This window comes from Hemitrygon akajei, unplaced genomic scaffold (assembly GCF_048418815.1).
Source record: "Hemitrygon akajei unplaced genomic scaffold, sHemAka1.3 Scf000115, whole genome shotgun sequence".
In the NCBI taxonomy this organism is placed as follows: domain Eukaryota; kingdom Metazoa; phylum Chordata; class Chondrichthyes; order Myliobatiformes; family Dasyatidae; genus Hemitrygon; species Hemitrygon akajei.
The window spans coordinates 1,751,811-1,768,321 of record NW_027332001.1 but is presented as its reverse complement, the minus strand read 5'-3'; the positions used below and the strand labels follow the sequence as shown (position 1 = coordinate 1,768,321).

Genomic DNA, 16,511 nt, shown 5'->3' with positions numbered 1-16,511 from the left:
CACTTCTGATTCACTGCCACCTTTTCAAAATTCAAGAAATAACTATCAACATCCGTTTCCTCGAACTGAGGTACTAACCTAAACTCCCGACTAACATCAAACTAACATCTGCTCCCGTGTCTCTCCAGATCCGCACTGGAACTGGTGTGTCTTCCTCTCTCACAGACATGGTTCCTTTTGAAATACATTTCTCAGACCCTTCTCGTGCTCTGTCTACCTGGGGCTTTCTCGTCGAATTACTGATCACCACAGCACATCCTATAGGGCCTGACCCTTGAACTCTTCGCTCTTGCCTTAACTTCTCCATATCCAAGTCATCTTGCCTCTGTTTCTCTGCCTCCTTCTCTTTTTCGGCTCTCTCCTTCTCTTTTTCAGCCCTTTCCTTCTCTTTCTGAGCCCTTTTCTTTCTTGGCTGCTTCCAGCTGTTTTAACTGAATTTCATGCTCTCTTTGTTTCTCAGCTCTTTCCTGCTCCAACTCCTTTAGCTGGAGCGCATGCTCCCGTTGCTTTTCGGCTCTTTGCTGCTCTTTTTCCTTTTCGGCTCTTTCTTTCTCTTTCTCGGCTCTTTCCTTTTCCTTTTCAGCTGCTTCCAGCTGTTTTAACTTAATTTCATGTTCCAACCTTAATTTCTCCAACTCTAACTGAGTCGTCCCACTAGCGGGTACCTTTTCAGGGATATTTCCAATACCTCAGCCGAAAACACATTCTTCACAATATAATACTGAGTCATGGCCCTCCGCACCTCCCGCTTTATCATTGACAACCTCAACTCTGTGAGGTTTAGTCCTTTTCGCAATATTTATCAATTCTGACTTTGTGGCCGCCTCTAGCGCCTCCAGAGTCGGGTTTTCTATAAATTCATCCACGTCCATCTTTGCTGGTTTCCCATCTGGCTACCCGCGCAACCAGATCCAAGTTTGGATTTACAAGCCCGATTCACTGGCCCTCCAATTTGGTATCAAATCCCGAGACGAGATCCCCAAGTTGTTACGAACCCTGTAACTGGGTCACTTACCAGCAAAGATAGAGAGGTCCGTTGAAGCTAGCCAGGAATATAAGGGAAGATAGCAAAAGCTTTTTTAGGTATGTGAAGAGAAAGTAGATAGTTAAGAACAATGTTGGGCCCTTGAAGAATGAATTGGGTGAAATTGTTATGGGAAACAGAGAAATGGCAGAAGAATTTAATGAGTACTTTAGATCTGTTTTCACTAAGGAAGACACAAGCAATCTCCCAGATGTATTGATGGGCCAAGGACATTGGGTAACAGAGGAAATGAAACAGATTGACATTCGGAAGGAAACGGTGATGAGAAGATTGATGGGACTGAAGGCTGACAAATCCCCAGGTCCAGATGGTCTGCACCCTAGGGTACTAAAGGAGGTGGCCCTGGAAATTGCGGATGCATTGGTAATCATTTTCCAATATTCCTTAGATTCAGGATCAGGTCCTGAGGATTGGAGAATGGCTAATGTTATCCCACTTTTTAAGAAAGGGGGGAGGGAGAAAACAGAGAACTATCGTCCTGTCAGCCTGACATCGGTGGTTGGAAAGATGCTATAGTCCATTATTAAGGATGAAATAGTGGCATATCTAGATAGCAGTGATAGGATTGGGCCGAGCCAGCATGGACTTACCAAGGGTAAATCATGCTTGACTAATCTGTTGGAGTTTTTCGAGGATGTAACCAGGAAGTTAGACAGGGGAGATACAGTGGATGTAGTGTACCTCGATTTTCAGAAGGCATTTGATAAAGTCCCACATAGAAGATTGGTGGGTAAAATCAAAGCTACAGGGCATCGGGAGGAAGGCATTGACATGGATAGAAAACTGGTTGGCAGATAGAAAGCAACGGGTAGCGGTGAATGGGTGTTTCTCGGAATGGCACGTGGAGACTAGTGGGGTGCCACAGGGCTCGGTATTGGGACCACAGCTGTTTACCATTTACGTTAACGATTTGGATGAAGGCATAGAAAATAACATCAGCAAATTTGCTGATGATACTAAGCTGGGTGGCAGTGTGATATGTGATGAGGATGTTAGGAGAATTCAGGGTGACTTGGATAGGCTGGGTGAGTGGGCAGATACTTGGCAGATGGCGTTTAATGTGAATAAGTGTGAGGTTATCCACTTTGGAAGTAAGAACAGGAAGGCAGATTATTATCTGAATGGTGTAGAGTTGGGTAAGGGAGAAATACAAAGAGATCTCGGAGTCCTTGTTCATCAGTCACTGAAGGTGAATGAGCAAGTGCAGCAGGCAGTGAAGAAGGCTAATGGAATGTTGGCCTTTATTACAAAGGGAATTGAGTACAAGAGCAAGGAAATCCTCTTGCATTTGTACAGAGCCCTGGTGAGACCACACCTGGAGTATTGTGTACAGTTTTGGTCTCCAGGGTTAAGGAAGGACATCCTGGCTGTAGAGGAAGTGCAGTGTAGATTCACGAGGTTAATTCCTGGGATGTCTGGACTGTCTTACGCAGAGAGGTTAGAGAGACTGGGCTTGTACACACTGGAATTAAGGAGATTGAGAGGGGATCTGATTGAAACATATAAGATTATTAAGGGATTGGACAAGATAGAGGCAGGAAATATGTTCCAGATGCTGGGAGAATCCAGTACCAGAGGGCATGGTTTGAGAAAAAGGGGTAGGTCATTTAGGACAGAGTTAAGGAAAAACTTCTTCTCCCAGAGAGTTGTGGGGGTCTGGAATGCACTGCCTCGGAAGGCAGTGGAGGTCAATTCTCTGGATGCTTTCAAGAAGGAGCTGGATAGGTATCTTATGGACAGGGGAATCAAGGGATATGGGGACAAGGCAGGAACCGTGTATTGATAGTAATTGATCAGCCATGATCTCAAAATGGTGGTGCAGGCTGGAAGGGCCGAATGGTCTACTTCTGCACCTATTGTCTATTGTCTATTGAAGTTTGATGGTACTATTTTTAGCAGTATTAGTAAAAATACACAAAAATAATATCAATGCAAACATACAGATAATGTACGTCGTCAATACTAAATCTAAAAGTGCCGGTATAATAATAATCAATAAGAAATAGCTCTATCGTTGTCTGCGGGATAATGTATTGTCCGATGGAAATATAAAAGTCACTCAGTTCATTCAGGCTGCAGCCTTTGTTTGGAGTCAAGAGAGAGATTTTTAGAGACTTGCCAGCTTTTCCTTTTAATGATTTCGAAACTTAGAGAGTTCCGTTGGTGTGGCCTCTCCTTTAGCCAAAGCCGTTCTTCCATGGCAAGCCCGCCAATTCCCAGGCAAGGGAAAAGGACGCACGCGAGCTCCACCGGCTGTCGCTATTCAACGCTGTCACGGGATTTCTAGCGTTTCTCCTGGTGCGTCTGAAGGGGTTGTTCCCCAGACCCTCTTTTATCCTTACTCATGGGGTCTCAGATGTCAATCAGGTTGGGATGATGCAATCCCTCAGCCAGCCCACTCTGGTCATCCCCTGAGGGCTTCAATGAATAGTACAGTACTCAATACACAATTCCGTCTCCAAGAGACAATAGCCGTTCTCAATGGCTCCGTCTTGCTGAGGCCAGGACACATTCAAAACCCTTGTGGATTCTGCGTGCCTCTCTCTCTCATTTCCTGGGTCCCAGACCCGAATTAATAGCGATCTTGCGATTCTCAAGAAGGAGTGGGCTACTTTGTACCCTTCGGCCCCTCAGAGTTGTGGCACATTCGTAACACTACCAATATCCAAATAGAACCATCCATGTGTAACTTCATCCATCATCTTTCTCACCTCCTGGAGGAACTCAATCAAGTTGGCAAGACGCTAACCCCTCCCAAAGCCTCGCTGCTGAACCCCAAACCACCTCAAGCATTCTTTCTTTCATACTCCCATGGGGCAGAAGATATAAATGGCTGAAGGTATGTACCACCAGCTTCAAGGACCGCTTTAATTCTGCATTTATAAGAATACTGAATAGTCACCTACTATGTTATTATTGGCTCTCAATAATAATCTCAATAATATATATATAAAGTTGCATCATGCATCTCGTAACCAATAACCGCTCACTTAGATAACCACAATATACTCACAGGAGAGCAGAAAGAATACCGTTTGGGTGTGAACAACAGATAACAGATTATGTAATTCTATTTCAAAACCTGTGGAGAGCAGAAATCTTTCAGTGATATATTGTCTGTCAAAACATTTATCTCGGCCCGAAACTTTGGTTACTCTTTTCTCACGGCTGCTGTCTGACCTGCTGAGTTCTTCCAGCGTTGTGTACGCATTCTTTGATCCACAGCATCTGCAGTTGTATTTTTGTGTTTTGATTCTGTCCCTTGCGTGTTTAAGAGAAGTTCCAAATATATATAAAATTTATCCAATACTTGTGAAATTTCTACAACATCTGATGAAGCATTGGCGTAAAATAATCGTTCTATTAACAACCACAAAGGAACAACCACCATTATCAAAATAAATTGAGGGATTTTCCAGAGCGACTCAGTTAGCCTAATATAGTTCTGTCTAGCTTTAAATCCACTCATAATTTACTGAAATAGACAAAAATCAGGTATCAAATTAGAATCAAATACGAATTATACCTTGACACAGCTATACATTAACAAATTGAAATTATTTGCTTTTGCATCAGTAAACCTAAAGCAAATAATTCAAATATTTCCAAAGATATAAGCATGAACTTCAGATTAGAAAACTACAGAACATGAAACACAAAGAAAGGTGCAGTAAAGCCAGTGGAATATCAAACAGAGCATCAGGATACAATGCAACAGAATATGAAACATATATTTAGGATATCAATTAGCAAAGAAAATAGATCATCGTGTGATAAAGGAAAACCTTCCAAGAAAATTTACTTCATGGCTGAAGAAAATCTGAATTTAGATCAAGAATCCTGCAGTAATTTAACTGAATCTCATGACTTGCACAAGCACAATCAAGTGGTGGACAACATTCACAAAAGTCTTGCTTAAACTACTACTGAGGAAAAACACAATAAATTACTATAAGTACAAGCCACTTTTAGTGGTTTTTGAGGCCTCTGTTTGTCTCGTGAGATCATGGATTTGTGCCCCCTCCGCGCCACCGATGTCCAAGGGCAGAGCAATGTGTGGTTAAGTGCCTTGCTCAAAGACACTACAGTGCCTCAGCTGAGGCTCGAACTGGTGACCATCAGATCATTAGACCTATGCTTTAACCAGTTGGCCACACGCCACCTGGTTAAGAATTAGAGTCCTTCATATCATACTGTGAACGATCATTATTTCAGATAGGATAATCCATGATAACAGTTCGGATATAATTTCACAGGATAAACAAGCAAAAACAACTTTTTTAAATATGTATAGCCATTCCAAACACACATACAGAAATGAATTAGTAAAAAAACACCAGAAATATGCTGAATTAAAAGGGGAAAATGAAAGATCTATGGAACAAAAACAGGTTATTCATTATCCCAATTGTAATATCGATAACCAGTATCATCCCAAGGGCTTTACACAACAGTGTTAGCCAATTAGGCCCCTACGGCAATACTTGTGTAAATCTTCGAAAACCCACAATACTATACACCAGGAGAATAGTCTGACATTTTCTATCAATTCCGACATGAGTGTGCTTGGCTCTGCCCGTACCTCAAGTTTTACCAGTTTATGCTAAGAAAATAATAATAATAATAATAATAATAATAATAATAATAATAATAATAATAATAATAACTTATTTATAAAGCACCTTTCATCCAGACGATGACTTTGAACCACATCACAACGGGATAAAGTGCAAACTAGAAAATAAAAGACAAAATGTTGTCAGTCTTAATATACACTTCAGACTTCTGCACAGTGCTGTAGTTTTAGGTGTTGAATTCTACAGTTTGTGAGCATAGTTCCAAAACAAAACCCTGACCTGCCAATGATCCTTTGGCCTTCTACCTTACTGTCTGCCTGCACTGCATTTTCTCGGCAACTGAAACACTGTTTCCCTGAACTATTCTGCTCCGTTTTTCCTTGTACGACCTCATTGCACCGATGTGATGTAATGATCTATTTGGATCGCATGCAGAAAAGTTTTCCATTTTACCGTGGTGCATGTGACAATAATAAACAAATTGATCGATTTATTGTTGTCAATAATACTCCGCCCCTTGGTTGCTTAAGATTGTTATAACCAGGGGTGGCAGTGGGAATGAGCTGACTGGCATATCCTGTGACACCTCTGGTGCCAAGCTGCATCAGTCTCTGCCGTTCCTTTGTGTTCATCAGATGCTACATCGGCAAAAGCTTCCTCTCCATATCTTAGTGTCCCGGCTTGCAGGGCAGGACATCCACGGTCAACTGTGACAGACGGAGGCCTCATAAGACAGCGTCCCACACTACCACAGCAAGACTGATGAGTAGCAGTTGCCAAGACTTCACCACCCTCTCCCACAAGTACGATGTACATCACTGGGGCAGACGCTTGTGGTTTCTTCCATTAACAGAGATTCCATCTTACCACCAATCCTCCATCACTGCGATTAAAAACTACCCATTTTCTTTCTTATTATTCCGATGGGTTATCGATCCGCAATTCCATTGTGTTTCTCCCCCAGATGCTGCCCGACTTGAGTATTTCCCGCATATTCTGCTCCTGTTTTGATGCAAGAGCAGTGGACACCTGTGACTCCCCAGTGTGCAGCTTTGCCGAAATGCACAGTGTCCTCCTGCTCTCCATATTTCCAAACTTGAACATCCTCTGCTAGTGCTGCAAACAATGCTTTGAATACAGTGAAATGTTGTTGTAATGGGAGTGCAGCCAGGGTTGGAATAGGATATCAGGGGAATGTTCACCTTCACAAGTCATTAGTACCAGAACATGAGGATTGGACATTTTCTGGGACTTTCATCACTGTCAATTCCAGTGTCTGTGAACAGAATTTTACTTTCTGTCCTAATGTCCATGGCAGCATTGAATTAATTCATGTAATCCCAAACACTGAATGCTGAAATGCACTTATAAAATTCTTTGTCAGTAGGGCCATTTAACATTTTGACTATGTTCTCTGTTTCCATGGAAGATGTTCAACAGAAACACAAGGAGACTCTGCGGGCACAAACTGAAACACTGAGAGTGAAAACGATCCTGATGAGGGAGAAGGTGAAGGTTTTCCAGCTGGCTGATCGATACGCTGAGCTCACAGTCATTTCTACTGTTCGAGATCGGACACTGGTGGAGCATGAGCTGCTGGCAAGAGGCAGAGACCACGAAGAGTGGAGACAGAAACATCTCCGCCGAGAGTTGGAAAAAATCCGGACTGATCAGTTACTCCAAAGCAGCTTTTCCCGGAGTAAATCCAAATCTGGGACTTCGGCAGCAGTGGCCGGAGTCCCGGGGATCGGGAAAACAACGATGGTACAAAAGATTGTTTATGACTGGGCCACCGGGAAAATATACCAACAATTCCAGTTTGTCTTCAGTTTCAAATTCCGGGATTTAAATACCATTAACTGTAGAATAAACCTGCAGGAACTGATTCTGGATCAATATCCTTACTTTGGGAATATTCTGAGAGAGGTCTGGAAGAACCCAGAGGGATTACTGTTTATATTCGATGGTTTAGATGAATTCAAACACAAAATCGATTTTGCGGACTGTCGGAGAGATACAGAACCCAAGCACCAGTGCCCAGATCCCGAGTGGTGGTGTGAAGTGTCTGACGTTGTGTACAGTTTAGTCCAGGGCAAGCTTCTCCCAGGGTGTTCAGTGCTGGTGACGACCCGCCCCACTGAGTTACATTTATTGGAAAAGGCTGAGATCGGTATCCGGGCTGAAATCCTGGGATTTGTTGATGAGGAACGGAAGGAATATTTCATCAGACATTTTGAAGATCAGACGGTGGCAGCAGCTGTTTTCAAACACGTGAAGGAAAACGAGATCCTTTACACCATGAGCTACAACCCCTCCTACTGCTGGATCCTCGCTCTGGCACTGGGCCCCTTCTTCACACAAAGAGTCAAGGACCCGCAGCGATTTCCCAAGACCATCACCCAACTGTACTCCTACTATATTTACAACATCCTGAAAAACCACGGCCGTGAGATTGAGAACCCCCGTGATGTGTTATTCAGGGTTGGTCAGATGGCCTTCAGAGGAGTGTCTGAGAAGAAGATTGTGTTTACAGATGGAGATTTGATCAACTATAATTTGCAGCCTTCCCAGTTCCTGTCCGGGTTCCTGATGGAGCTTTTGGAGATAGAGGATTCTGCCAGGAGTGTGGTGTATACATTCCCACACCTCACCATCCAAGAGTTTGTAGCTGCAGTCGCACAATTCATGAATCCACATCCTGTGGATATCCTGAAATTCCTCACTGAAGCCCACAGCACGACAGATGGACGATTTGAGGTATTTCTTCGTTTTGTTGCTGGTCTGTCCTCCCCAATGACAGCTCGGGGCCTGGAGGAGTTTCTGGGTCCATTTCCTCATCAAACAACCTGCCGGGTGATTGACTGGGTGAAGGAGGAGGTTAAACGCCAGATTGGAAACACGAGGAGTGAAGCTGGTAAAAGGAGCCTCCTGAACACATTGCACTACCTGTTTGAGTCTCAGAATCGTGGGCTGGCTCAGGCCTCACTGGGATCTGTGGAAACACTTTCATTCCGTGGAATGACACTGACCGCGATTGACTGCGCGGTCCTGTCTCATGTCATCGGACTCTGCGATACAATAACACACCTCGACCTACGGAAGTGCCACATTCAGTGTGAAGGAATCCAGCGGCTGGGACCCGGGCTGCACAAGTGCCAGGAGTTGAGGTAACTTGATTTATCTCTCACTCTGAACTGTGAAACTGTCTCATTGTTTTGCTTCAATGTAAAGGTATTTGGGTTAAACTGTGATAAATCAGATTGTGATGAACTGTGACTAATGCCCAGGGGATCGGTCAGTAATTCCTCAAGGACGGGAGGGTTCTGTGGTTCCTTGTGAGGGGATGTTGAAGACTTCATCAGATCAGTGAACAACGGCTATTGGTTTAATGGTAGTAAATAACAGGAATGGCTGTATTTCTCTCTGCCTATGACACTTCCATTGACAATGTTCCTTCTCACTGTTACTGACACCCAGACTGACACTGACTGCAGCAGGTGGGTCAGAGATTCACACCCCCTTCCCGGTAAGGAACAAGAGACCGTCAGCAGACTATCCCAGTGAAAAGGAAAGAAATACCATTGTGAGATTGTCCTCCCACTGTCCTTCCCCGTGTGTGACTTTGCTCACTAACAGATATGCAGAGAGCGAGGGCGCATCTCCTCTGGGCCTCTGTTCAGACCCAACACACACGTACAAAAAATGTTCTGCATCCTCTCGTCTTGTAGGATTGTCGTTTAGCCTTAGAATCCTCCTGTGGGAATTTTCATCCCAATCCCCCTTCGATTCTTAGGGATGTCATCCCAATCCCCATTCCTCCTGTGAGCTCTCTATTACCCTTTCCTCATCCTCCAGTGACATGTCTTTTCCCCACCCCCCCTTCCGGTGGGATCTTTCTTGCCCATCCCCCTTCTTTCCGTGTGATCTCTCTTCCCCATTCCCCTTTCTCCTGTGGGTTCTCTTTTCCCCATCCCCCATCCGCCTGTGGGATTTCTCTTTGCCATCCCCCTTCATCCTGTGGGAACTCTCCTCCCCATTCCCCTTCCTCCTGTAGGATCTCTCTGCCCCATCCCCCTTCCGCCTGTGGGAACTGTCCTCTCCATATTCCTTCATAGAATCGTAAAATCATAGAACGCTACAGCACAGAAAACAAGCCATTCGGCCCTTCTGCTGTGTGCGAAAACTTTATTCCGCTAGTCCCATTGACCTGCACCCAGTCCATAACCCTCCAGACCTCTCCCATCCATGCATCTATCAGATTTACTCTTAAAACTTAAGAATGAGTCCACATTTTCCACATCAGATGACAGCTCTTTCCACACTCTGACCACCCTCTGAGTGAAGAAGTTCCTCCTAATGCTCCCCCTGAACCTTTCCCCTTTCACGCTGAAGCCATGTCTTCTCATATTTATCTCTCCTAATCTATGTGGAAAGAGCCTATTCGCATTTACCCTGTCTATACCCCTCGTAATTTTGTAAACTTCTATCAAATTCCCCCTCATTCTTCTGCGCTCCAAGGAATAAAGTCCTAACCTGTTCATTCTTTCCTTGCAATTCAACTCCTGAAGAGCTAGCAACATCCTAGCAAATCTTTTCTGCACACTTTCAGTCTTACTGATATCCTTCCTATAGTTCAGTGACCAGAACTGCACACAATACTCCAAATCTGGCCTCACCAATGCCTTATACAACCTCACCATAACATCCCAACTCCTATACTCAGTACTTTGATATATGAATGCCAGGATGCCAAAAGCCTTCTTTACAACCCTATCTGCCTGTGATGCCACTTTCAGGGAATTATGCATCCGAACTCACAGATCCCTTTATTCCTCCGCACTCCTCAATGCCCTACCATTTACTGTGTATGTCCTACCTTGATTTGTCCTTCCAAAATGCAACACCTCACATTTGTCTGCATTAAATTCCATCTGCCATTTTCTGGCCCATTTTTCCAGTTGGTCAAGATCCCTCTGCAAGCTTTGAAAGCCATCCTCGCTGTCCAGAACGCATCCATCTTAGTGTCATCCACAAACCTGCTGATCCAATTTATCAAATTATCATCTACATCATTGATATAGACAACAAACAACAATGGTCCCAGCACAGATCCCTGAGACCCACTACTAGTCACAGGCCTCCGTCTGAGAAGCAATCATCCACTACCACTCTCTGTCTTCTCCCACACAGCCAATTTTGAATCCAATCTACAATCTTTCCATGGATACCTACTGTCTGAACGTTCTAAACTTACTTCCCATGTGGGACCTTGTCAAAAGCCTTACTAAAGTTCATGTAGACAACATCCACAGCCTTTCCTTCATGTGCATTCTTGGTAACCTCCTCGAAAAATACGACAGGATTCATTAAACACAATCTGCCATGCAAAAAGCCATGTTGACTATCTTTAATCAGCCCTTAGTTGTCCAAATCCTTGTATATCCGATCTCTCAGAACACCTTCCAATAACTTACCTACTACTGACGTCAGGCTTACTGGCCTGTAATTACCTGGTGTACTTTTGGAGCCTTTTTCAAACAACGGAACTACATGAACTACCCTCCAATCCTTCGGTACCGCACCCGTGGCTGAGGACATTTTCAATATTTCTGTCAGGACCCTTGCAATTTCTACACTAGTCTCTCTCAAGGTCCGAGAAAATATCATGTCAGACCTGGGGGATTTATTTAACTTTATTCACTGTAAGGCACCTCCTCCTCTTTAATCTCTATATGTTCAATAGAACATAGAATAGTACAGCACATTGCAGGCCCTTCGGCCCACAATGTTCTGCCGACCCTCAAATCCTGCCTCCCATATAACCCCCCTCCTTAAATTCCTCCATATACCTGTCTAGTAGTCTCTTAAACTGCACTAGTGTATCTGCCTCCACCACTGACTCAGGCAGTGCATTCCACGCACCAACCACTCTCTGAGTGAAAAGCCTTCCTCTAATATCCCCCTTGAACTTCCCTCCCCTAAAGCCATGTCCTCTTGTACTGAGCAGTGGTGCCCTGGGGAAGAGGTGCTAGCTGTCCACTCTGTCTATTCCTCTTAATATCTTGTAAACCTCTATCATGTCTCCTCTCATCCTCCTTCTCTCCAAAGAGTAAAGCCCTAGCTCCCTTAATCTCTGATCGTAATCCATACTCTCTAAACCAGGCAGCATCCTGGTAAATCTTCTCTGTACCCTTTCCAATGCTTCCACATCCTTCCTATAGTGAGGCGAAGAGAACTGGACACACTGCTCCAAGTGTGGCCTAACTAGAGTTTTATAGAGCTGCATCATTACATCACGTCTCTTAAACTTTATCCCTCGACTTATGAAAGCTAACACCCCATAAGCTTTCTTAACTACCCTATCTACCTGTGAGGCAACTTTCAGGGATCTGTGGACATGTACCCCCAGATCCCTTTGCTCCACCACACTACAAAGTATCCTGCCATTTACTTTGTACTCTGCCTTGGAGTTTGTCCTCCCAAAGTGTACCACCTCACACTTCTCCGGGTTGAACTCAATCTGCCACTTCTCAGCCCACTTCTTCATCCTATCAATGTCTCTCTGCAATCTTCGACAGTCCTCTACACTATCTACAACACCACCATCCTTTGTGTCACCTGCAAACTTGCCAATCCACCCTTCTACCCCCACGTTCAGGTCGTTAATAAAATTCACAAAAATTAGAGGTCCCAGAACAGATCATTGTGGGACACCACTAGTCACAACACTCCAATCTGAATGTTCTCCATCCACCACGACCATCTGCCTTCTGCAGGCAAGCCAATTCTGAATCCACCTGGCCAAACTTCCCTGGATCCCATGCCTTCTGACTTTCTGAATAAGCCTTGTCAAATGCCTTACTAAAATCCATGTAGATCACATCCACTGCACCACCCTCATCTATATGCCTGGTCACCTCCTCAAAGAACTCTATCAGGCTTGTTAGGCACGATCTGCACTTCACAAAGCCATGCTGACTGTCCCTGATCAGACCATGATTCTCTAAATGCCCATAGATCCTATCTCTAAGAATCTATTCCAACAGCTTTCCCACCACAGATGTAAGGCTCACTGGTCTACAATTACCTGGACTATCCCTACTACCTTTTTTGAACAAGGGGACAACATTCGCCTCCCTCCAATCCTCCGGTACCATGCCCGTAGACAACGAGAACATAAAGATCCTAGCCAGAGGTTCAGCAATCTCTTCCCTTGCCTCGTGGAACAGCCTAGGGAATATTCTATCAGGCCCCATGGACTTGTCCGTCCTAATGTATTTTAACAACTCCAACACCTCCTCTCCCGTAATATCAACATGCTCCAGAACATTGACCTCACTCATATTGTCCTCACCGTCATCAAGTTCCCTCTCATTGGTGAATACCGAAGAGAAGTATTCATTGAGGACCTCGCTCACTTCCACGGCCTCCAGGCACATATTCCCACTTTTATCTCTAATCGGTCTTACCTTCACTCCTGTCATCCATTTATTCTTCACATAATTGAAGTATGTCTTGGAGTTTTCCTTTACCCTACTCGCCAAGGCCCTCTCATGCCGCCTTCTTGCTCTTCTCAGCCCCTTCTTAAGCTCCTTTCTCGCTACCCTATTTTCCTCAATAGACCCGTCTGATCCTTACTTCCTAAACCTCATGTATGCTGCAGTCTTCCACCTGACTAGATTTTCCACCTCACTTGTCACCCATGGTTCCTTCACCCTACCATTCTTTATCTTCCTCACCGGGACAGATTTATCCCTAACATCCTGCAAGAGATCCCTAAACATCGACCACATGTCCATAGTACATTTCCCTGCAAAAACATCATTCCAATTCACACCGACAAGTTCTATTCTTATAGCCTCATAATTTGCCCTTCCCCAATTAAAACATTTCCTGTCCTCTCTGATTCTATCCTTTTCCATGATAATGCTAAAGGCCAGGGAGCGGTGATCACTGTCACCAGATGCTCGCCCACTGACAGATCTGTGACCTGACCCGTTTCGTTACCTAATACTAGATCTAGTATGGCATTCCCCCTAGTCAGCCTGTCATCATACTGTGTCAGGAATCTATCCTGGGGCAACAAACTCTGCCCCATCTAAACCCTTGCAATTAATCAAGTGCCAATCAATATTAGGTAAGTTAAAGTCACCCATGATAACAGCCCTGTTATGTTTGCACCTTTCCAAAATCTGCCTCCCAATCTGCTCCTCGGTATCTCTGCTACTACCAGGGGGGCCTATAGAATACCCCCAGTAGAGTAACTGCTCCCTTCCTGTTCTTGACTTCCACCCATACTGACTCAAAAGAGGATCCTGCTACATTACCCACCTTTTCTGCAGCTGTAATAGTATCCCTGACCAGTAATGCCACCCCTCCTCCCCCTTTCCCCCCTCTCTATCCCTTTTAAAGCACTGAAATACAGGAATATTGGGAATCCATTCCTGTCCTGGTGCCAGCCAAGTCTCCGTAATGGCCACTACATCATAATTCCATGTATGTATCCATGCTCTCAGTTCATCACCTTTGTTCCTGATTGTTCTTGCATTGAAGTACACACATTTTAGCCCTTCTACCTTACTACCTTTATACCCTTTATTCTGCTGCTCTTTCCTCAAAGCCTCTCTATATGTCAGATCTAGCTTTACTCCATGCACTTCTTTCACTGCTCTATCGCTCCGGGTCCCATTCCCCTTGCAAATTAGTTTAAACACTTCCGAACCATGCTAGCAAACCTACCAGCAAGGATATTGCTCCCCCTCGAGTTCAGGTGCAACCCATCCAATCTGTACAGGTCCCACCTTCCCCAGAAGAGATCCCAATGGTCCAAAAATCTAAAACCCTGCCCCCTGCACCAACTCCTCAGCCACGCATTCAACTGCCATCTCCTCCAATTCTTACCATCACTATCACGTAGTACTGGCAGCAATCCTGAGAACGCCACCCTTGAGGTCCTGTTCTTCAGACTTCTGCCTAGTTCCCGAAACTCACACTTCAGAACCTCATCCCTCTTCCTGCCCAACATGCTCCCAACATGTTTCACGACTTCTGGTTGCTTTCCCTCTCATACCAGGATGTCGTGCACCCGGTCAGAGACATCTCGGACCCTGGCACCTGGGAGGCAACAAACCATGTGGGTGTCCTTCTCTCGTCCACAAAATCTGCTGTCTGCTCCCCTGACTATAGAGTCTCCAATGATGACATCTCTCCTCTTCACCATCCCATCCTTCTGCACCACAGGGTCAGACTCAGTGCCAGAGGCCCTGCCACCGTGGCTCACACCTGGTCGGTTGTCCTCACCAACAGCATCCAGGACGGTAAACTTATTTTTCAGGGGAATAGCTACAGGGGTGCTCTGCACTACCTGTCTACTCTCCTTCGTTTTCCCACCTTGGACTGTCACCCAACGACCTGCTTCCGGCAGCCTAGGTGTGACTACCTTCCAGTAGCTCTCATCTATGTCTGCCTCATTCTCCCTTATGAGTCGAAGGTCATCCAGCTGCTGCTCCAGATTCCTCACACGGTCTTCCAGATCGACCAACCGCGTGCACCTGGCAGATGTGACTCTGCGGGAGAGTGGAGCTCCCCCAAGACTGCCACATCTCACAGGAGAGGCACATCACCGTCTCAGGAGGCATTGTAAAGGCCTGTCAAAGCCTCAAATCTCCACTCACTCACTGACAGCTTTCCACAGGCCGCTCCGCTTGAGCTACCCCTCTATTTATTTGTTTGAGCTGTTCAAACTGCTTTGTCACCTGACCTTGATTGCCCAATCAGCTGCTTTCTGCTGAGCTTGAGCTATTCAAATCTTGGTTGTCTTGATTGCACAGTCCAACTGCCAAAACTGCCAGAATCTCTCGAGTCAAAGCCTTCACTGGCCGACTCACTCACTCACTCATCCATGAGTAGTGTTCCATGACACTACTGTTTGTTTCCCTTAATTCCATATCCGCTATGCCAGTTTCCTGAGTAGACACTGACGCAAAAAAAACTGTTTAAGATCTTGCCTATCTCGTGAGGCTCCACACATAGACGACCACTCTTATCTTCTCGGGGACCAATTTTGTCCTTTACAATCCTTTTACTCTCAATATACTTGTAGAAACCCTTCGGGTTTACCTTCACATTATCTGCCAACACAACCTCATGTCTTTTTGCCTTCCTGATTTCCTTCTTTAGTATTCCCTTACATTTTCTATACGCTTCAAGTATCTCATTTGTTCCTTGTTGCATATACTTGCTAAACACCTACTTAAACAGATCGCAATATCCCTTGAAAACCAAGGTTCCCTTTCCCTGTTAACTTTGCCTTTAATCCTGGCAGGAACATGCAAACTCTGGATGTAAGCAGAGTTCAGTAACTCCACTTACTGAACACATCCTTGCCAGAAAACAACTTATCCCTATCCACTCTTCTTAGATCCTTTCTTATTTCCACAAAAATGGCCCTTCTCCAATTTAGAACCTAAACTCGTGGACCAGTCCTATCCTTATCCATAATTAACTTGAAACTAATGACATTATGGTCACTGGACCCAAAATGTTCGCCTACACATACTTCTGTCACCTGACCTGTCTGGTTCCCTAATAGGGGATCAGGTACTGCACCCTCTCTCGTTGGTACCTCAATATATTGATTTAGAAATCTTTCCTGAACACATTTGACAAACTCCACGCCATCTAACCCTTTCTCAGAGTGGACGTCCCCGTCGATATGTGGAAAGTTAAAATCCCCTACGATTACAACTTTCTGTTTGTTACATTGGTCAGCTACCTCTCTACAGATTTGCTCCTCCAATTCTCTCTGCCTGTCGGGCGGTCTATAATACAACCCTATTAGTGTGCTCACACCTTTCCCGTTCCTCAGCACCAATATGGCCTCTGTAGAC

The 16,511-nt window shown here is 44.9% G+C and overlaps 1 protein-coding gene across 1 annotated transcript in view; it reads left to right on the top strand.

Moving 5' to 3' along the window:
• LOC140723493 (NACHT, LRR and PYD domains-containing protein 3-like) overlaps positions 1 to 16,511 on the top strand; it is a 404,351-nt gene that overhangs the window by 381,944 nt on the left and 5,896 nt on the right. Inside the window, exon 8 of the mRNA XM_073038060.1 lies at positions 7,052 to 8,789. Within this exon, the coding sequence (XP_072894161.1) occupies positions 7,052 to 8,789 (1,738 nt within the window). The remainder of the gene's footprint in view (positions 1 to 7,051; positions 8,790 to 16,511) is intronic.